This window comes from Lipotes vexillifer, unplaced genomic scaffold (assembly GCF_000442215.2).
Source record: "Lipotes vexillifer unplaced genomic scaffold, Lipotes_vexillifer_v1.1 scaffold352, whole genome shotgun sequence".
NCBI lineage: Eukaryota > Metazoa > Chordata > Mammalia > Artiodactyla > Lipotidae > Lipotes > Lipotes vexillifer.
In genome coordinates this window covers 1,775,057-1,797,604 of record NW_006776684.1, presented here as the reverse complement: position 1 = coordinate 1,797,604, position 22,548 = coordinate 1,775,057, and the positions used below count along the sequence as shown (strand labels likewise).

Below are 22,548 nucleotides of genomic sequence, written 5' to 3'. Positions count from 1 at the left end.
TTCCCTATACAGTGTGAACTCTGGAGGTAGGATCTCCAATGAGGTACAAAAGCCCCTTCTTCAAAGGCTCCAACTGGTCACAGTGAAGACAATTATCTGGTCACCTTCAAAGTCTCCACGGAGTTTTCTGTTCTCATTTGCTCTTGTCACTCCCACCTCGGGACTCTTGCAGACGGCGTATATACATCAAACCTCACAAAGCTATGCAGAGGGAGGTGAGAGTGCGTGCTTCAAAAGTTCATAAAAATAGACAATTTCCACATAGCTCCATCTATCTAGCTTAGTCTTCGGGAACTTAGCTCTTCTGTTTATATAAAATACTCTAGCCCTAAAAGGCTGCTTTTTCTCCAACAGCCCAGTAGCATTTTCCAAGGAGAGGGGTGATGGCCAGTCTATACAGTATGGCGCACTAAGCATTGGCAGGCACTGGGAATAAGACTCGGAAGCTCAGAAATATCTCAAGTTGCCAACTGGAGACATGTGCTCTGTAGAAAGGCTTTTGCCTATGGAAAAACTGAATAGAAAGTCTCAGAGCCTTTGATATCAGCTTTCACAAATGCCACCAAAAAGTTGGCAGAAAAAGAAAAGAAGAAAATAGACTTTCTAGTGGTTCGATTAAATGACTTGCCTCCCACCAGATCATTCATCTTTCAGTTACTTAAAGTGCTTATTTATAAAAAGGGGAGGTGGTAGGGCTCGGAGTTTTGAATGAAACTCCACGGTAAGACAAGATAAAGCCAAAGAAATTCCAGTCTTTAAAAACATAACACGGGAAAGAGATAGAAGAAAAACATGCTGGAAGAAGGCTTGTCATTTACCACCACTCACGACATACTAAACGTCTACGATTGAAAATACTCCTCAAGCAGAATATATATATACACAAATAAAATGTTTTAACTAAAAAAACTTTAATTGGCTCTTTGTTTCCCAAACACTCCCCAGGTAGAACAAAACTATGTTATCGGCCAAGAATGATACTTCTGGTTAAAAGGAAGCAAATACTTGTGAGAAGGTGATGCACCGCATCTAAGAGGAGATGGGGTTTTGACAAAGCTTGCAGATGACGGACACACGCGCAGAAGCATGACTCTGGACTATCCCTAGAGCTCACTGCTTCTCGTTCAGGAAGGTGAGGTGCCTACGACAGGCGTCACAACAATGCTAGACACTGCTGCTAACAACACTAGGTCTCAAGAGTGGGCACCAGTCCCCAGTGGATTTCACACACCTGCCAAGCGGCCACGGTTTGAATACAGGGGAGGCATTGAAAGGCAGAAGGATACAGCCCAGCTTATTTTACAGAGCACATCAACTCTAGCGTTGCCACTACCATGAACTGGATCGAATGGTCTCAAATTCACACATCTCCTGTCTCTCTGTAAGAGTGAAGAGCATTTTCTCTTTAAACTGGGCAGGGGTACAGGTGAGGCAGGTGGTAGAAGAGAAGGGAAGAGAAGGCACTGACCCAATTCAAAATGACTGCATATATCAGTACGGATTGTTAAGGACAGTAAGCGGCCAACTCAACACAAATACAAAACTTTACATTCGACATTCTTCAGCGGTAAGTAAAAACAAAACGAAACAAAAAATCCCAAAAGCAAAAATTGGGTACTGTATCTGCCAGTGTAGCTATCATGGCACAAATCTAGAACTCTCTCCCACAACCAGAGCAATGTTTTGCAATGACAATGACACCAGTGTATAATAAAGCAGTGTTATCATTTTGTAGCTTTCAAAGCTACATCGTGTACAGAGGTGTGTACAGTAAGAATCCATCCATTAATATGAGAGAGGAAGCTGTTGCTTGCAGGGCTTCCCAAGCTGCATCTCTGTTTAACTGAAATGGAGCAATGACTCAATATGCTCTCCTGCCAAACACCGTCGTGTGACACACGAGTGAATAAAAATGGATTGTTTCTGGAATGGCAACACAACTGCTTCTGTTCCCCACGCCTCAATCCTATAGGCGAGGGGCTCATAACATGTGTGGTGTCAGATGACCACTAAAGCCTTGCCCTATACAGAGTTCCAATAAATTAACAAAATAACACAAAAGAACCTTCCCCCCGTCATACGCCCACTTTCATAGAAACTAAATGCAAAAAAAATTTTTAATTTGAGCATACTTTCGAGGAGGAGGGATTCTACCCATCACTCTCGAAGTTTTTATTAAATACATTTCTGTGTCTTAGAAAAATAAAAAGAATGGCCAATTTACTGAACCAAAATTATCTCACAGACTTAAAAAGCATGCCCAGTAAGCACAGCCCTGTAAGACTACACTAATATCAAATCAAAGCAATTTGGTTACTAACATCAACCTGGTTTGAAGTTCACAGTTGATTAAGACAAAGTTTATTCATTCCTTTCTTTCCTCCTTTTTTTTTTTGTTTTTTGTTTTTTTGGCCCATATAAAAATAACATATTGCAACTCAAAGTGCATCTTTTAAAATAAACCATCAACTATCTTTATCAAATAAAATATTTACACCATTTGGTTTCTAGTGAGGAAAGCTCGTTTAGGCTATCACCATGGGGACGTCGTCGGAAAATCCAGTTATCATCGGAGCATCTTCATCGTCCTCCCCTAAAGGCAAGACAGTCAGTCCTTGGTGAGTTCCGGGGCACTTCCGCCCAACCCCACACCCCACCACTGACCCTCCATCCCTACAGCACAAGCCCCAGCTGGAAAAGTCAGCAGCAGAGCCAGCCAGGCACAAGAATCGATGCTGAAACCCAGCCCAGCTTCTCTCTGACACTCTTGGGTCACCTGTTCCCCATCAACGGGTGGCCAAGCTTATTTTCATGGTACTTGAAATTAACCAAGTAAGAAAAGTAAATCTTTGACGAGGGAGGATCTTATTCCCTACCCCAAAGTCGAACGGGTGGCTTAGGTGCCCCAATTTGAGTCGTCCACACCCTACGCTAGCACAGTGAACGTCACTGTCTGTTTTCTCCTTTGAACCCACACTGATCATGAAGAAAAGGATCTTAGAGGGGTTTAAGCATTTATCCAGACTCATGGATGTCCCCTCGTGGGCCCTGTACCAGCAACTAAGTGCTGATCTGCTTTCAGTGATCACTGCACGGCACCATGATGGGTGGATTCCTCTTGCCCCCAGTAACAGAAGCAAAGAAGCCACCAAAGAACCCACCCTATTCATGCAAGGCAGCCCAAGCGCCTGTGATAAAACAAGAAAGGAAACTGAGAAGAAAAGGGAGAAGGCTCAATAACGAATGATCAGTGAGCAGGGAATACGTAAATGCCTGCATAAACAAAACTGTAACTAGTTGACAGAAGAAAATAAATATGTAAACTCACATTCAGCAGTCTGAGTTTGGACAAGCCCGAGTTTGGGGAAGGCCCCAAAACACACCTATTTGATTACATTTATTAAGTGGCCTACTTGCTCAATTAGCACTTAGGAATTTGAGCACACAGACATTTATAAAAGGAACACCTCCCTCTCTTCGCCATGCCATGATACGTAAAAGAAGAATGGCCAGTGAGGTTGTGCTAGCCATTTGGGCAGAAGCCGATGGAGAAAGCGTGGCGTTTCGTCTAGACTAACATCTCCAGAGATGTCAGGCCTCCAGGTCTGTGAAGGATGAGAGGGGTCGGAAATTCTTAAGAATTTGCCAATACTTTGGGAATACCCAAAGCCCAGGGTCTGCCCATCCTTCCTGTAAAAGGCAAGCTCCTATCTGTTCTTTCACAGAACTCCCTGTCTCGGGCACACTATTTAAGAGAATACTGGTATTTTAATTTAGGAGCAACGTCAAAGCAAAGGGCTCCAACGGATTCAACCCAAAGCGGCAGGATCACTGGTTAGTGAAGCACTCTGCTAGCGTCAAAAGATAAGCTCAAAGCAGGCGTTTCCTCAGCAAGCCCCTGGCTTTGTGGGGTCTGCCCTGGGAGGAAGAACCCTGTGCCCTGACGCACTCACCCAGGTCATCCCCCGAGGAGAAGACGGCCGAGCCCAGCCTGGAGCTGTAGTGGCTGTTGGCAAAAGCGGTGAAGCTGCTCTGCAGCCTCCGATGCTTCGTGTACAGGATGGCAAACCCGACGCCCAGGCTCAGCAGTATCAGGAACAAGATGGGCACCACCACGGCAGCAACGTCGGTAGATCTGGCGGCCTGGATCGTTGATGCATCCCCACCTGCCAAGGCAAGGGGCCAACCCGTAAGCCTCCCACGTAAGGGCGGGAGAACAGACTGGGCAACCCCTTACTGCCCCACCCACCCCAAAACGCCAAGAGCTTGCAACACCTCCCCGAACCGCCTGCCCGGTATAGCACGTTCCTGCACGTGACGCCTGAATGTTTCCCGACTCCTTGCCATGAGTGATGGAGGACAGGCCTTGTGCATGCAAATACGGTAATTACATTAGGCTCCTAATCACGGCCTCGTTGGTTATTTAGATAATCTCTTGGAAGGGAGACCTTTGTTGGGGTACCAACACTGATTTCATTAGTGTTATTACTTAAGACCGCTTGCTTGCCTTACATAAGAGGATGTGAAATCAGACCACTAATTAACAAGATTGCAATTATTTCCCCCTACTTGGCACCAAAGTCACTCTGAACTGCAATTACCTGAAGCTCCATTAAGTGATACAAATGAGATTCCTTTACTGCAATACTGACTTAACAGCTCATGAAGTTTTACGAGGTTTTTTAACTTAAATAAGAGAGAGAGAATCTTTCCATATACATTTAACATTTTTTAAAAGCTCTTTGCAAAGCCATTTGGGTGTCTATAACCTATAACGGTGATGCTCCCTCCCCACTGTTTTAAACAAATACTAGCTTTATCATGATGTACTGACAAAGTTGTAGCAACAGGGCTCTGGGGCAAAGCCATCTCCCTGTTGGGTTAGAGCCAGCCTTCCTGGAAGGGGTAGATTTTTATGTCATAAATCCTGGGGAAAGTCTAAACCTGATGGCTTGCAGGAGTCAGTTTTAGCTAAGGAAGCAAAGTGGACTTCCCCGGTCTCCATGAGGAGCTTCATCAGGCTTGAGGCTGTTCCCTGGTGCAGGGCGAGGTGATGCAGGCCAGGGCTCTGCCTTGCGGAGAGAGCTCAGGAGCTGCCCAGGGCTTCATCCCAATAGGTCCTTGTAAAGATGGGCCAGAGAGCAGCCATTTCCTGTGAGCCTGATCTAACAATTCAATAGCCACGTCGTTAATTTCTTGCACTATCGACTTACTGGAAAAAACTCTCCCAAATCTCAGTTGACGTGTCCCAACCTAATCCCAGCTGTGAAGTGGTAAATTGGGGGAAAGCTCTGGGCTGGAGCAGTTAAGAGGAGGCCAGCACGGTGGAGGCGGCAGGAATGAGTAAGCTCCTGTCTTCATCCCGCCTCCGAGGGGACGTGAACATCAAGGGGCAGGACGTGGCCCGAGAGGTCTACCTGAGAGATTCGCCCACTTGACAGTCTTGGTTTACAAAGGTAGCTGGCAGATGTCCTCACAGCAGTTTTCCCCAAAGTCTATTTCACAGGTTGCTAATAGGTTTTACTTAAAAAGGAGACTCTGTTTAAAAAACACTAGGACAACAGGAGTTTGGTTGTTTGTTTCCTGTAGAAACTTCTCAGAACCTCAAACATGCGACAGTTCTCCAAGGGATGTGGTGTGCAAGGTTTCCCTTTTTTAGGGAGGTGCCAAGGATAAAGGATTCCCCCAGAAGCCATGCCGGGAAGCGTGATGGAACATATAACAAGTCTAACATAAGATTCTGAGCTTGAGCACTCGTTATTTCTTGGCTGGGAATAAATGGAACTACAAAGGCCAGTGGCAAAACATCTGTTGAAATCTTGGCTAAGCTATTACAATGTGAGCAGAATTTCCATGTAAATGGAAGGTTCCTCTCCCCTGCCATCACCATGGCCCGACACTGCTGTCTGTGTGTGTCCAGAAGACAGAGATCCCAGGTCAACTTCAGGCTTTGATCTGAGGCTGACGGTGAAGATGAAGAGGCTGAGAAATCAGGGAATCTGTGATGAGATAATCTACTGACTTGCAGAATCCTAGGGAATATTAGCATATTAGCAGCTCTGAACAGTCCTCCAAAGAATAAAAACAAAACTCATTCAGCTAGTGCTTCCCAAGCAGAATCTCCTTTTTCAACAAAACCTCCCTTTCTTCTGCTTTACATTCAGAATATGGTCACCTTATAATCCCAGCTCCTCACACCATGCCTGACTCAGGAAGCAATTTTTTTTTTTTTTTTCGGTACGCGGGCCTCTCACTGCCGTGGCCTCCCCCGTTGCGGAGCACAGGCTCCGGACGCGCAGGCTCAGCGGCCATGGCTCACGGGCCCAGCCGCTCCGCGGCATGTGGGATCTTCCCGGACCGGGGCACGAACCCGTGTCACCTGCATCGGCAGGCGGGCTCTCATCCACTGCGCCACCAGGGAAGCCCAGGAAGTATTTTTTAAATATATCAGTATCTGATTAAACTGATGCATAAATGATTTTCCTTTGAGCTGCAAGGATATTTTAAATGCGTTTTAGAAAGACGCATGTTCATCAAGCCATGCTACATCCCTGATATATCTCCCCGGAACTGAAGATGGAAATGGGCAACAACAGCAGCTTACCGGATCCCAACTCATCATAGAGCAGGACAGCAGGCTCCCCACAAATCTGGCTGCCAAAAAGGCATCGTGCTTGGACAGTGAAAGTATAATTATGACCCAGCTTCAGATTGGAGATTTTAAAGAAGTTGTCAGTAGTATTCCCAAGGTAAGCTGTGATATTCATGGCACTATCAAACATGTGTATCTCGTAGCCCTGAAAACAAACACAGGAGGGATTGCTCAGGAAGTTAAATAAGGAATCTGACAGCTGCTATTACTGGTTCCAACTTTGTGAGCTCCTTATTGCAGACATTTATAGATGCTAAAGCAGTGTGTGTTTCGTACCAGTTCTTTTTACATAGCACCGAGATATTAGACTCAGAAAACGGGAACATTCTCATCCCCAACATCTAACTACCCACTTCTGAGCCACATAGTAGAAATGAAAAGCACAGACCTAACAAAAACCATTTTAACAAATACTCCAGTACAGAATTCAAAGTTCTGGTCAGCAATCCACTTATCTCAAGGAATATTAAATGAAACAAAGAATCCAGACAACACGGCAACAGGTCATTGAAATGAGACTGGACCAATAATCAATCCAAGTTGCAGTGGACTCCAGGCATGGGGTAAAAACTAAAAACAAGACATTTCTCCTTAGAACAGCCTATACAAACTCCATTGCTGGCTTGCAGCTCACTTCCTATCTCCGTGCTTTCTAGCTCATCCAAGCTGATCTCAGCCCCAGACCAGCCTGGCCTTGAACTAGGCAGCACTGCAGCAGCTCAGGCTCTGCTCACTGGGGGAGTGTGAAATAAGCATCCTACTTAGACTGGCTCGGGGAGAGTCTTGGACTCCTGTGCTGCAAAAATCCCTCTTGGAACAGCCCTAACCCAGCATGCTGGCTGGGATCAGGATGGACTCCCAGACTTCTCGGTTGATCTCCAAGTCTTCCAGCGTCATAGCTACCAGCACCTCCCCCGCCAGCAAAACCCCTCCCGTCTTATTTCCACCCGCGTATTGGACCCCACTGCATAATCATGGTCTCCTGGTTCTCATTCTGTTGACCTGCCTCTTCTTTGACTCTAAGTCAGGAGGAAGAAAGAAGGACACATTAAGCTTATGCTGGAACCTCCACGGGGAATGGAATACTGACTGCAAGCCCAACCTTTAGGAAGCTGGGCTCCTGCCACGCTGACGACAACTGGCTGCCCGACTGGGTCTCCCTACAGCACCCGCCTGGAGTCCTACTCCTGCCTTCTTTTTTCTAGACTACTAACTAGCATCTATTATTTTCTATCCAATATATATGTGGTGTAGGACATTTGAAAAATACATAAGGGGATAAAGAAAAAAAATGTAAATGATACCAACATCAGCCACCCATAATTGACTTGACCAACCCTCTTCCAGTGGGCATTTAGGGTGTGTCCTCTTTCTGATTGTCATAAATCAAGTTCTTTATGCACACTGTTTCCTTAGAGTAAAATCCTAGAAGAATTGCTGGATCAAACGATGTAACACTTTCAACGTTTCTGATACCTACTGCCAAAGTGCCTTACAGAAGGTTGAACCCATTCATATTCCCAGAGCACTCCTCTCCCCATCTATGACTCATATTGGTACTACCCTCCCCCAAAACTTTTGCCAGTTAATGTGAAAGTGCTGTATCTGTGCTGTTTAGATTACTAGTGAGGCTGAAACTTTATTTTCTTTTGCTCACTGCTGCTTGAAAATGTTTACCTTGTTACCTGTTCCTTATTCAAAATTATAACACAGTTGACCCCTGAACAATGTAGGGGTTGGGGCCCCGACCCTCTGAGCAGTCAAACATCCGAGAATAACTTAGAGTGGACCCTCTGTACCCTTGGTTCTCCATCCTTGCATTCAACCGACCACAGATGGTGTGGTACTGTAGGTTCCACATATAAGTGGACTCGCACAATTCAAATCTGCGTTTTTCAAGGGTCAATGTGTTTCTGTTTTGAATTGATTTGAAAGCTCTCTTGACACTTAAGCATATTAACCATTTATACGTCACAGCTGTGAGAGTTGTGAGACTTTTCGAATTTTGATTTAGCTTTGCTTCTGGCATTACACTGCGACGATCTAGGACTGTAGGGCTCTTGGCCTGCGCTCCACCCCGAGGTGGCCACGGTTGATTGACTGTGTATCTATTTAGCTCATGCTTTGCTGACAACGGGACCAACCCAGCTCCACTGGAGAGTCTGCCCACCCTTGGATGGCAGATCTATTCCCAGGTGCCACTCTCTTCTTCCTCCTATCTCCTGCTGTGAGCTCAGCAGCTGGTCTGCTAAAAACAAAATGGAACAAGGTGTTTTTCATATGTCAAAAGACTATCTTCAAGCACTTCCTGCTCACTGGAAAGAAACTGGCAAGATTCCAGGTTGGCGGTGCAGCTCGGTTCCCCAGTACTGAAGCCATAGCCCCGCCCTCAGACTGTTTGGCAAAGATGGGGCCCTGGGTTCTGACGCTGAGCCCCTGTCCAGCCTCAGGAAGCACAGTGAGGACTCCAGCCCATTTCCCTATCTTTCAGGGGATGACAAGTTCAGGACTGAAAAGTGCTTAGTGCAGAGATTCACATCTTTAATGGGCAGTATAAACATTTCACTAATTAGCAATCCCACAGAAAATGGTCCTTTAATTCTCAAGTTCACTCCCCTGCCCTAGTCTTCCTTTTTACTCTTATCTATGCCAGCATGCCGTTAACGAGCTCATCTCGAAAATGGCATTTCAATTAGATTTCCAAAGTCACTGAGAAGGAGGGAGGAACTTACCCTGCTTTCATTAAAATGCTTTTCCTTCAAAGCTAGGCTTTTCCAAAACAGAAGAACGTGGTCATTTTCTGTTATGATTTTTAAGGCATCAGGTGCTGATAACGAAACTGAAAATTAAAGGTGAAGCAGGATGCAGTTAGTGGCTCAACATCTGAGTCTCCATTTTCTTGTCGGTCAAAGGTTGATTAAATAATGCTAATCTTGAAGGGATAGGTTAAGGAAGGAATAATACACATATACCGCTTAGTATACAGCCTAGCACATTGCAGACACTCTAACTGGCATCTCTTTTGTTATTATAATACTTTTAGCCAAGAAATTTGGACATTATCTAGACTCAAGGATGGCCAAAAACAAATGGGGTAGGGGGAGGAAGGGATAGGGTGGGATGGAACCATGTTCAAAGTTTACCTGGACCTCTGCTCTGGCTCCAGTCTACTTTCGTGCTCCAAATGCCAGAGGCCTTAGAGCTCAGTGAGGGGCTAGGGAGCTCGGTCTGAAGACAGAGCCCTAGAATGACCACAGAGTATGGCCCAGGCCCACGGTTCACACTGCCAGCCTCCATTACTGACACTCCACATATTGTCTGCTGCTGTCCGAATAACTGAGCTTATTACTTGCTCTCTGAACTTGAGCCTGACTGCTGAGCCAGCCTGGAGCTGGCAGCAAATCCCCCTTTGATCTGCTGCCCAGTTACTGGTCTCCGTCCATTTCTGCACATGATGTTGCCACAAGGAACCAGGATGACTTCAGTCCAGGTGCCCAGATGCAATGCTTGGCTTTAAGTGGCAAATATTCAGTTTGATTTCCTAACTCTCTTGGAAATGTCAAAACCAGCTAGGGGAGGGGAGACTAGAGGAGATGGAGAATATGGAAAACGACAGCCACTCCCCAGCCCACAGCGCCCTGGCCACCACCCTGCAGCCCAGATACTGGGACCCCTGCATGGCTCTGCCCCAGCATGGACACTGCGGGTCGTCTTCGCACTTCCTGTGCAATTACTGATAGAAATCCTATGTCTTCAAAAAACTAAAAAATAAAAAAGGAAAAAAAGAAATCCCATGCCTAGAGGCGTTCTAGCGGCACTGGGAGTGCCCTGCCGTGTGAGGGGGCCTCCAATCGCTCGTCTGCTCACCTGTGGTAATTTTTTTATTTTATTTTATTTTTTACATTTTTTTAACATCTTTATTGGAGTATAATTGCTTTACAATGGTATGTTAGTTTCAGCTTCACAACAAAATGAATCAGTTATATGTATACATATGTTCCCATATCTCTTCCCGCTTGCGTCTCCCTCCCTCCCACCCGCCCTATCCCACCCCTCCAGGCGGTCACAAAGCACCGAGCTGATCTCCCTGTGCTATGTGGCTGTGAAACAGGAATAAAGATACAGACTCACCTGTGGTAATTTTGATACTGGAGTCCTTGCTCATGTTCCCCAGCTGGACAATCACATGGTATTTCCCTCCAGGTTCCAACTTGCCAAGGGTGTATTCCACCGTACTGTTGCGGGATTTCACCTTGTAGCTCCGGTCACTCTTCCTTATGAGATCTTTAACTGCAATCGCATATAGCTAGGACAAGAAAAAGACATTTTAATGGTAATCAGGAACCTGGAGTTGTTTTACTCTTTGTAGTTCAATGGTGGCCCATGTAACCTAAGTATGTCAGTGGTTGAGACCCCCGGCAACAATATTTTGAGCCCCAATGTCTGTTCTTTGGAAAGCCTCTGGGGTAGTCATGTCCCAACCTTATAACAAGTATTCACTCCCAGATTTGTACAGAGAATTGTCAGTTTGATCCACCTCCCCCCTCCCCAAAAAAACAACTCTAGGGAAAACCACATTTGTGATGGCAGCAGCAGGTAGGTTGGAATATGCAAGAAAAACCCCAGTTCAGGGCTTCCCTGGTGGCGCAGTGGTTGAGAGTCCGCCTGCCGATGCAGGGGACACGGGTTCGTGCCCTGGTCCGGGAAGATCCCACGTGCCGCGGAGCGGCTGGGCCCATGAGCCATGGCCGCTGAGCCTGTGCGTCCAGAGCCTGTGCTCTGCGACAGGAGAGGCCACAACAGTGAGAGGCCCGCGTACCGCAAAAAAAAAAAAAAAAAAAACCCCCCCGGAGAGGCCACAACAGTGAGAGGCCCGCGTACCGCAAAACCCAAAAAAAAAAAAAAAAAAACACACCCCAGTTCAGTGTTCAAATTCTCTATCTCCACTATTCCCATAGTGTCGGGACGTCATCAGAGGGGAACAGTGAATGAAAGTGTTCAATCCCAGCTCTAAGAGACAAAAAAAACCCATTTACTTTCTCCTAGGTTGCTTCTTACATCTATGGGGACAGGGAGAAGGTAAAAGGACAGGTAGTAAGCACAGGGAACTCAATCATCAGGAAGAAGCTGAGAGTCCAGAGGAGTCTTTGTGACCAAGCATTTAAAACCACCCGCCCCTGGGACGGCAGGAAGGGCAGAGGGCATGGAGGTCAGAGCAGCCTGGGCAAGGGAAAATAGGAGTTTTTTTCTAGAATCAATGCCTCTTCTCTTAGGGCACGGGCCAGCAAACTTTTTTTTTTTTTTTTCTTGCGTTATGCGGGCCTCTCACTGTTGTGGCCTCTCCCATTTGCGGAGCACAGGCTCCGGACGCGCAGGCCCAGCGGCCACGGCTCACGGGCCCAGCCGCTCCGCGGCACGCGGGATCCTCCCGAAACGGGGCACGAACCCGTGTCTCCTGCATCGGCAGGCGGACTCTCAAGCACTGCGCCACCAGGGAAGCCCCAGCAAACTTTTTTGTAAAGGTTCAGAGAGCAAATATCTTAGGCCTTGAAGAATAGATGGTCTCTAGCACAATTACTCAACTCTCTTGTTTGTAGCATAAAAGCAGCTCTGGATAATGTGTAAACGAATGGGTATAACTTGGTTCTAATAAAACTTTATTTAGAAAAACAGGCAGTGGGCTAGATTTAGATTTGTTAGTGAAGGTAGAGAAAGCAGAGAAGGAGGAACAAACCAGTATGGTAGCCAGGAATACTGGAGATGTGACAATGAAGAGGCACCTGTAAGGACCCCGTCTTTGACCAGGCAGAAATAGGGGGAGACCTCCTGCTGAGCTCCAAGCACCAGGCCTAGGTTTCTTGCCCCATTACAGGACCCACCCGCCCCCGAACCAGACCATGCGCTCCCCTCACCAGATCCTGGTCAGGAGAATCGTATGGGGATTCCCACTTGATGACGGCGGAGGTTTTGCCTGTATGAACCACGTGCAGGTGACGGGGAGGAAGCCTGCTATCTGGGATCATCCTCACCACGACGTAGTCAGAGGACGGCCCCTGGTAGGGCGTCACCACCCGGACCTGAAACAAACACCACTCGAACTCATGCAGTTGTCACCAAACCACTGTTTCAACAAAATAGTGACATATGGATACAATTAAAATTCAATGCATACAAAAAGACGTAGAATAATTCCCCACCTACCCCAGATCTCTAATCCATTTTCCCAGAGGTAGTACTAGTAATGATTTTATGTGCTTCCTTCCAGAAATGTCCTACACAAATATACGCCCAGATATACGGGTATGTGTGTATAGATATGTACTTATATATGTGTGTACTTATGCATGCATGTATATGTGTAGCCTACTGTTCTTAATTTTTTTTACACAAATGCAAAAACATTACCCATATTATTATGCTCTTCGTTTCTTTTACTTAATAACACAGCATGGAGATTTTTCCAAATCAGTACATTTGGAGTCTGTTGTATTTGCGTTGGATGGTTGCACTATACTCCATCACAAAGATAAGCAATAATCCTTTTAACCAGTCTTCTCTTGATAGACATTTGTTCCAAATCTTTTGTTTTCACAAGCAACAGTATACCAAACACGTTTCTCTAAATATCTTGGCACACACGTGAAAGCATGTAAGCTAAATTCCTAGAAGTGGAATCTGACAAAAGCTTTTATTTATTCCTGTGACCCATTCTCCAAGTTCTCAATCCTGCACAAGGGAGCTGTAGTTGGTTAAGTGGCCGTTCATTCTGCGTTTCAAGTAAAAACCTGATGCTTGTGAAAAAGAACCATCCTCCCGTGTGTCTCTCTCTCACACCCCCCCTCTCTTGCACAAATACATACACAGACGCGCATGCGCGCACGCGCACAGCCGCACATGCATCGCACGCGGATCCTGGAATCCACATCTCCAGCTCCCCAGGTCCTGGGTCTGAGGCAGGAGGCCAGCAATTAAGACATCCTCAAAAAATAAAACATTCTTCTGTACTCCTGGCACAGGAAACTTACCAGAAACAAATACTGCTCATCCCCACTGACAAGGACTGTTTTGTTGTGCTGTGGTGTAGTCAAGCTCTTGGGGTTGCGATACAGGTCAAGAAAGGATGTGGCATAGAAGATGCCGTAAACCTGGTAAAAGGAGAGAACAGAAAAGGACACCAGTTCAGTGGCCAGTGACCTCACTCTCATGAAAGCCCTAATTTAAGACCCGGGGAACCACTTCAAATGAGCTCACAGAGAATTCTTCATTCAACATCTATTTCATCAGCATTTACAGAGAAGGCACCCTGGGCCAGGCAGTGGCTTCCCACCTACAAAGATAAATACCGTGCAGACTCTCCTCAGAGCTTGCTTTTTTGAGGAGAGCCAGGCAGAGAGGAAAAACAGAATTATCAATAACAAGATGCAAATGTGGAAGGTTAGATGCTATACTAGAAGACTGCATAACAAACTGGGGAAAAGAGGGGTTGACCAAGGTGCGAAGGGGATAGCAAGTGTGCAAGCTCGTGGAGGGGGCATGGGGAGGGAGGGCGGGCACTGCTGGCTGCCTAGGACATTCCCAACCTCCCCTCATCCCTCAGCAGAATCCTGGTTCTTAGTGAGAACTGCTACCTGGAAACATGCCTACACCCACACCTCCCTCCAAGCAGCAGAGGCCACGTGACAGGACTGGTCAACAAGATGTCAGCAGATGTTCCAGGCAGGACCTCGGTGAGGACACATTGAAATGCAGGGAGCAGTGCCCTTCTTCTGCCCTCCCGCTGCCTGGAATATGCAGGGTGATGTGGTCCAGGAGGCCCTCTGGACTGCAAGGTGATGCCACAGGCTGGAGGTGGCAGGGCCTGGGGCACAGATCAAACTGTGCTGCGGCTGTAGAGCTCCCAGATGGCTGAACTCCAAACTCTGACCGACTTGTAATTAGGAGGGAAATAAACTGTTGAAAGCCACAGTTACTCTCCATTCCTGTTCTATGCACCCATTCTTAACCCTAATTGGTACACGTGGAGTTTAAAGCAGGAGGTGGGAGTCTGATGGCCTCGTAGAGGGGAAAGTGGAAGCTGAGAGCATGTTTCTAATGGGGGAAGCATGAGGAAGCTTCCTTTGTAAGGTAGAAACAAAGGGCATTTTCTCCAAGAGCATATGACCAGGCAAGAAAGGGGACTTGAAAACCGTACAAGTTTGGAGATGCTGTGGGGATGAAGGGAGCCCATCAGGGACATGCAAAAGGACTTGTGTGTCTCAGATGAGCAAATGGGAATGGAACAGGAATAGGGGAAGGAGAGAGCTCAGATGGGATGGCAGAGGGGGACCCAGGGCGCAGGCAGGCCTGACCCCCAGAGAGGACGGGCCCATGGCCACCATGGGGTGGAGGCTTCAATCAGGAGCCAGGAAAGGGGTCCCTGGGGCCACGGGAGCCAGGGTGTAAGAAGGCCCCACGCAGGGCTTCCCTGGTGGTGCAGTGGTTGGGAGTCCGCCTGCCGATGCAGGGGACACGGGTTCGTGCCCCGGTCCGGGAGGATCCCACATGCCGCAGAGCGGCTGGGCCCGTGAGCCACGGCCGCTGAGCCTGCGCATCCGGAGCCTGTGCTCCGCAATGGTAGAGGCCACAGCAGTGAGAGGCCCGTGTACCGTGAAAGAAAAAAAAAAAAAAAGACTCACTAATTCCAGTGAGTCAAAATGCATACGTGAAAACAAAAGGCCTATATACAAGTAGAGCCAGCATCCTGGAATGAACTGGGGTGGGGCGTGTTTGGGGGGACAGAGAAAGCAACCTGTGGGTGGGGGATCCCATAGGTGAGGAGGGGCTAGAGGAGCCTGAGGCATGGTCCTCAGGTGCATACTCATTGTCCTGCAGGCGACTTCTCACCCGTCCCTAGGTGAGACTCCCAGCTCGGGAATGTGCCCCCTCCTCAAACTAGGTCTATTCAGCAAACACCAGAGGGCTCTTTGTCTTGGATGCCAGGCCAGGATGCAGAAAGGGATGCTGAGGCAGGATGTCAGACACGTCTAGAAGGTAATCCAGAACTGACTACAAGGGTAGCTTGTGTTTGGGGTGAGAAGAAAAACAACAGCAACAGAGGGGGAGGCCCTGGGGGTGTCTGGTGGCCTAGTGCCAGGCGACAGTCCATCCGTGCTCTGCAAGGGTCATCCTGGCTGACTTACCACATTCCTGGGGCCGGTCCAGGTGCATTCCACCGCTGTCTGATTGACGGCCTTGGCTTTGAGGCTCGGGGCGGGTGGGCGGACTCCTCTGGTCGTGACATGCTCAAATGCCAGAGGACTGTCCCCCAAGTCAGTCTTGGCCCAGGCAGAAATCTCGTAGGTTGTATGAGCTGTCAGGTTGCCAACTGGGGAAACAGGGACAAAGGGCTGGGGGCAGCAGTCAGGAATACATATCTTTACATGCACACCCTATTTTTTTTAATGTCATCTCTCCATTTAAGTGAGCCCCACATGCTGTAGAATTTTTACTACTTTACAAATTCACTCGGCGTGATTTATGAATGACTACTGCAAGCAACACACTGCATGGGCATGGGAAAATCCCTTTTAAAGCTTCCTATCTGGGGATATAAATTGGTACGACCCTCCTGGAGAGCCATTTGGCCTTGTGAGAGTCCTGAAATCCTTCATAACCTTCAGTGCAGTTAAATGAGAGGGATCCCAAAATTTGTGCAGCCAGGATGTCTGTCACAGTGTTTGTTACGGTAGAAAAAAGTATAATCATCTGACTGCCCAGCAACAAGGCAATAGTTAAATAATGTGCATCCATGAGCTTCACATGCATTCCATGAACTATTACGCGGCCACTATAGGTTGTTTCCAAGAATATATAATGAAACTAGAAAATTCTGTTATTTACATTCAGTGAAAAAGGCAGGATATAAAATTACATATAGTATTATTCAAATTCTATTTAAGAAGACATAAAGAAATCAATGAGGAGGAAAAGTATTAACTTAGGAACTACCCGAAATGTAAAAGTGGTTTCCCTGGGAAGTGCAATGATAGGAAATTAAAAATTTGATTGTACCTTTTTTGTTTTCTAAATTTTCTGTAATAAACATGTGCCCCCTTTCTAATTAGGGGGAATGTTATTAAAAACTAAGGGAGCAGTGAACTTAAAAAGGAGGGTGTGCTAAGAGGACAGTCTTTGGAATCAGAAGGACTTGGGTTCAAGGCCCAACTCTACCCTTTGTACTTGTACAAGCAAGAATGAAGTATTCAAACCCTCTAAGTTCATTTCCTTGTTGGTAAGATGGAGGAAAGTGACAGCACTTATATCAGCTGGCTGTTGCAGGGAACAAAAAAAGAAAACTCCTCTAAAGTGCTCGGCATGATGCCTGGCATGGAGCAAGCCCTTCGTGTGTTTCAGGCAAAGGCTGGTAAGACTTTTGCTCCCGACTCTGCCAATTTCTATTGGTGTAACGTTGAGGCGATGAGACCACAGCCTTTGGAATTAGAGAGGTGTGGCTTCCCATCTTGAGAGAATCACTCAGTCCCTGAACCTTGTTTTCTCGTCCATAAAATGAGTAGATCCCACCACACTATTCTGGAGGTGTTACGTAGAACACCACACACAGAGTGCCTGGGTAAATGCCTGTATACAGTAAGTGCTCAATGTTAGCTATACTCCTGCGCAGCCTCCTTAGGCAGCCTTCGGTTCCCTCCCACCAAAAAAAATATACTGTATATAACAGAACGCCTGCTAGGATTGAAAGTACTTTGCACACAGAGTAGGAGGGAGGAGTAGGAGCTCCCATGTCCTCTTCAACATTCACAAGCAGCCTTGGCCAATGAAGGTTTTGTCTTAGAAATAAATTAAAATCCTTCCTTTAGTCCATCTTCAGATATGAGGATTTTAATTGAGACTCACTATCTGTACAGATACAAGAGGAACTGGACCCTCTTCCTTCCTTGTCTCCTTCCTTCCTTCGCTCAGTCTGTTGGTTCATTCGTTCAACAAATGTTTACTGAACGCCAATTATGCAGCAGGCCCTGCGCTACCTTGCATCAGCAAAGAAGGAGCAAACCAGGGCAGTAAAAAGAGAGAGACAGGTAACTAAACCCAGGAACTCTCTCTTTGGGGAGGCAAAAAGCATCTGTAGAAGGTTAACCTGGCTTCCTTCCAGTGTTTCCTCCTTTTTAAGCCTCCAACTTCCATGAAGAGACAACAGGTTAGAAGGGGATTTGGGGAACCACCCAATGGATCCCTCACCTGGACTCAGGAGTCACTGACAGCATCCTCAATGGGCAACACCTGCCCACTCAGAATGGCTGCAGAGAAGACCCCCCACCTGTCCCGGCGCCCCACACAAGCTCTACTGCCAGGAAAGCATCGGTCTAGCCTTCCTCCTTACACACAGACCAGTTCCAGGGCGCTACCTTTGTGTGACAATATGCTTCCTTGGAAGTTCATCGTTTTCTTCTCCTGTCTGTGGGTGTCGAACGCCCAGAAGAGGTTCACCACATAGCCATTCACCTGCCAAGGAGCAAGAGCCATGTTACATGAACAGTCCACGCTCACAGAGCTCACCAGACACTAAAGGAAGATCTTTTCTGTTGTTCCTCGGGTCTCTCCCTTCTAACAATGGACGGGCTAGTCCTCTGGATTCTTAAACCAGTTCCATTTGTGCTATCATTGAATACTTATACTCCCTCCTACTTCTAAAACCAAATGTGAGACCATTTATAATACAATGACACAAAAAACTTAATAAATAATAAAAGGACAAGAACCAATTTAAAAAGGCAGAAAGAAGGGAATTCCCTGGCGGTCCACTGGTTAGGACTCTGAGCTCTCACTGCCGAGGGCCCGGGTTCAATCCCTGGTCAGGGAACTAAGATCCTATAAGCCACGTGGCACAGTCCAAAAAACAAAAAGGCAAAAAGGATAAAAATTGAAAAGGTAATTAGATTATGGTAACTAAGGATCAATCTTAGCTCAGGTGGTCCTTGCAGTCAAGGCCAAGATTTCCATACAAAGGGGGCTTTTGCTTCGATCTCTTTTGTCTAATAGGAGCAAAAACATATCCATGGGTCAGGAAAGACTACCTTTTCCAAGTTCTGAGCCCACAGAAGGATTTGATGTAAAGGTCTTTAAAAATATTGGCCAAGGCACCAAATCAAAACGTTTTCAAGAGCAAAGACTACAGAGACAAGGTCTACACAAGGTCGTTTCTGGCATCAGCTGTCTCTGAAGCCAAGGGCATGACACCAAACTGTAGTTCAGTCAATGGCACAGGCTGTTGCTCCCACCACAGCTTCACAGACAGGGAGGGATGTGAGGGGAGACAGACAAGAAAGAACCCCATGAAAGGTGTGGGGCAACTTCAGAAACCAAAGGGACACAGATAATTATGGTGAAGTTGGTCAAGCAGATGGACCAAGCGGAGGGGAGGAAGGTGCTAGAAGGGGAGAATATTAGGTGGATCTAAGTGGATATGCTTCCAAGGTATTTGACTCTCTCCTAAGACTCACTCTTGGGAACCTCTGCATTAGCGCTCAGCACCAGGAAATCCAATAAAGCTGAAAATTACAGGGCATACATATTCTGTTAACACCACCTCTTTATTTGCACTGTAGCTGTGAACCATTTAATTATACGGTTAAAAAAAAAAAAAAAAGGCACCAGGCTGAGGCAGAATAATTACACGTGAAGACGCAAGTTGCTCTTCGTGGGGGGAGGAACCGACCTAGGTGTGGTATTTTAGCTTTGCTGGACCAAGTCATTCATTTTTCTTAATCTTCCCGTCCTCTGCCGTATTGGTTCCCATGCAAAGTAAAGCCCCACCCAACCGCTGGTTTGAAATTTCCACGTTACCTTGATGTCAGTGTCCACGGACAGGGTAAAGCTTAGAGAATTTTCACCATAGCTGTCAATGTGGATGTCCGGGGGTGGGATCACTGAGAACAAAAGAGGGATTCAAAAAGAGAAACCAGGTGATGAAAAGGGAAGAAGGCAGAACTTAACAGTTTTCAACTCAAGAGACAAAGCAATCTTTCAGTTGGGGAAGAAAGGGCATTTCTTTGGCGGCTTCTACTCTTCCCTTTTACCACTGTTGTCCTGAAGCTGAGGTTAGGTCCACAGTTACCTGGTGAACACATAACTATCTTGGCTCAGTCAGCTATCCTGGCAATTAGGTCGAGCAGAAAAGTTCCATTACGTCAATGTCCCTCACTAACCCAGCTTCAGCCTGGTTCTGAAAGGTACAGGGATCACACTGAGAGCCACCTGTACTGGCACCAACAAATTCCCAGAGGGCTCAAGTCCTTTTTGAAGGTTGACGGCAAGCTAAATCTTAAGTCCTAACTTGTAAATGCGCGTGTGGCACAATGGAAAGAATCTGGGCTCTGGAGTCTCACAAACTGGAATTCAAATTCCTGTTGAGACACAGCACCGTGTGACCTGGGGCAAGTTACCTGTCCTCATTAAGCCTGGAGATGTCCTCTGTACTTCTCAGAGGTGGGAAAATTCACTAAAATAATGCATGTCAAGTGCCTGGCACCCAACTACAGTTCCCTTTCTCTCCCGTTCCCATGACAGATTAAAGAGGTGATGAGCCACTGGCACTCTCAAAAAGATCAGAGCTCAAGCTGGGAGCTGAGGGGACAAGGAGAGGGCAGCAGAGGGAAAAGACCCCTCTTGGCTCAAGTGGTGAGCATCATGCTGGTCACTGTGGAGGTCTACCCACCAGAAACCTGACAGTGTGCTGCCAGGCATAACCTACGAGGGCTGGATGCAATCACCATCATCAGAAGATAAGATTTAAATGGCCGCTTGCATATTAAGACTCTCAGCACATATGCCTCTTATAATGGCAAAGCAAGAGAGACTCAAAGGAGTGCCTAAGACTTTGTGGCAAAGAGAGGTATCAAAATCTGGAGGAGTCTCTCCAGATGATCAGTGAAAGTGGGCTCGAGGAAAACACAGTAACCAGAAGAAGAAAGGATATCAGGAGTTTCAGGCAGCCAGCTCACAGCAAAATAGTTCGGGTGCTGCTGTAAAGCTGACCTGGATTATAATCGTGGTGGCTGGGGACAGATCACAATCCTCTCCAGATCCCAGTTCCCTCAGCTACAAAATGAGCATAAGAATAAACTCACAGGGTTGATAAGGATTAAGAGAGATCAGTTCGTGTAAAACAACCCGCAGGGTGCTTACTACACAGGCAGTGCTCAAAAAATGGTGGCTTTTCTAACTGCTGTTATAATTAATCCACTGCATTCACTAATGAAGGTGGTGATTCTGGGTGACGCTACCACTGTTTTGTACCCCGTCTTCTTACCTTATTGGGACACGAGGTCACAGATAGATCACAACTCACACTTTTTGACTTGGCACACAGTTGCCTAACACATGCCCTAACCAACACACATATGAGGAGTTGGGGTTCATCCTCAAAATCATATTAAGAGAAGCAACCCCCCACTGAGATTTTCAAATGCAGGTGTGACTTATGACAAGGAATTCAAGGTACTACCTGTTTTCTGGATGACCTTCCAATGTCCCTCCTTTTCAGTATGTATGGTCAGTCTTTTCTGACTGACTTTGTAGAGGAAAATAATACCACAATCAAAACTCTCGGGGAGTGTGAACTCGGTACACTTTTTCCAACACCCACACACTCCCTGCTCCACAGACTGGCTGGCTTCACTAAGTTTAGCTGCCCCTATCCTGATCTCAACGACACCATATTTTACCGGCGACCAGACAGTGACTCTCCATGACCCAGAGCCTATTTCTCACAGGCTCAGATTAAAGTATAATCCCCCAAGTGCGTTCCAGGCGACACTTCTGGCTTTAACACCCGCCAATCCAAAGACGAAAGCCTCAAGCGCCTAAGCTACAATCAGGAAGACGAGCTGGTCTGTCTCCCATAGAGTGCCAGAGCCTTCGTTTCACTTGCTTCAATTCACTCACTCATGCACTATTTCATCAGCTCCTACCTGACACCACCCTCGAGGCACGTGTGCAAGGCAAGGAGCCCCACCCGGCAAGCAGGTGGTACAGTGGTTCAGGGCACAGGCTCTAGACTCAGGAGATCAGGTTCCAATCCCAGCTCTGTCACTTGACTGACTACGTACAAGAGACATAACCTTTCCAGTCCCTTATCTGTTCTTATAGTTGTTCTGAGGGTTCAACAAGATGAGCTGGTGTATGCAGAGCAGGTCCGTGGCAAGTCGTAAGCTATGACTCTGATCAGCTCAAGCGCCAGAAACCACAACCTAAGCATCGTCGGTCGGTGCCCCTGGGGCAGTAAACAAGTGTCAGCATGGCACTCTCTTAAAAACACCACAAATTAGCATGGACAAGATCATCTTTATCTTGGCTGGGAAGGGAGGACTCCTTCTATTTTGGATGCTGTGCCTGAGAACAAGGGCATGAAGGCCTCTGGAAATCCCTTTGTATGTTTTTATTATAACAAATGCTCAGTTCTAGAAGGAGGAATACCTTCAACAGTCGCCGCAAAAGACTTCGTGTGTAAAGCACTATGGAGACGCCCACAAAAGTGCGTGTGTCGGGGAGAGGGGGGCTGTGTGAAGCTTTCTGATCTCTGCTTCTTCATTTGCCAGTCACACGGAAAGTTACTGCCAAAGAGTTATTCTATCTTCTCGAAATCTGCAGATGCTGGAATCACTTACCTTTTCCTTTTATGGTGGTAATGGATTTAGAATCGCTCCAGTTTCCTATTCCCCGACTGGTCACTGCAGCCACCTTTCAAATCAGAGTGCAAATTAGTATGAAACACAGGCAACATACCACACAGTAAGAATCCCGGGTGAGCGTAAGTGGTGAGGCTTTGGCTGTAAGGGTGGAAGAAATTATACACAGAGGGATTCAGGATAGTCGGAGGCCCCAGCAACTGAAATAAGACA

At 46.8% G+C, this 22,548-nt stretch overlaps 1 protein-coding gene across 1 annotated transcript in view; it reads right to left on the bottom strand.

Annotated features, from left to right (window-relative positions):
* The window catches only part of SORL1 (sortilin related receptor 1), a 168,034-nt gene that overhangs the window by 1,484 nt on the left and 144,002 nt on the right, over nt 1–22,548 (bottom strand). The window contains exons 38-48 of the mRNA XM_007450615.1: nt 22,315–22,387; nt 19,493–19,575; nt 18,055–18,151; nt 15,832–16,016; nt 13,678–13,797; nt 12,565–12,729; nt 10,784–10,958; nt 9,385–9,491; nt 6,605–6,797; nt 3,954–4,166; nt 1–2,593 (exon numbers count right to left, since the gene is read on the bottom strand). The exon at nt 1–2,593 is cut by the window's left edge and continues 1,484 nt beyond it. Of these exons, the coding sequence (XP_007450677.1) occupies nt 2,526–2,593; nt 3,954–4,166; nt 6,605–6,797; nt 9,385–9,491; nt 10,784–10,958; nt 12,565–12,729; nt 13,678–13,797; nt 15,832–16,016; nt 18,055–18,151; nt 19,493–19,575; nt 22,315–22,387 (1,479 nt within the window). The 3' untranslated portion in view covers nt 1–2,525. The remainder of the gene's footprint in view (nt 2,594–3,953; nt 4,167–6,604; nt 6,798–9,384; nt 9,492–10,783; nt 10,959–12,564; nt 12,730–13,677; nt 13,798–15,831; nt 16,017–18,054; nt 18,152–19,492; nt 19,576–22,314; nt 22,388–22,548) is intronic.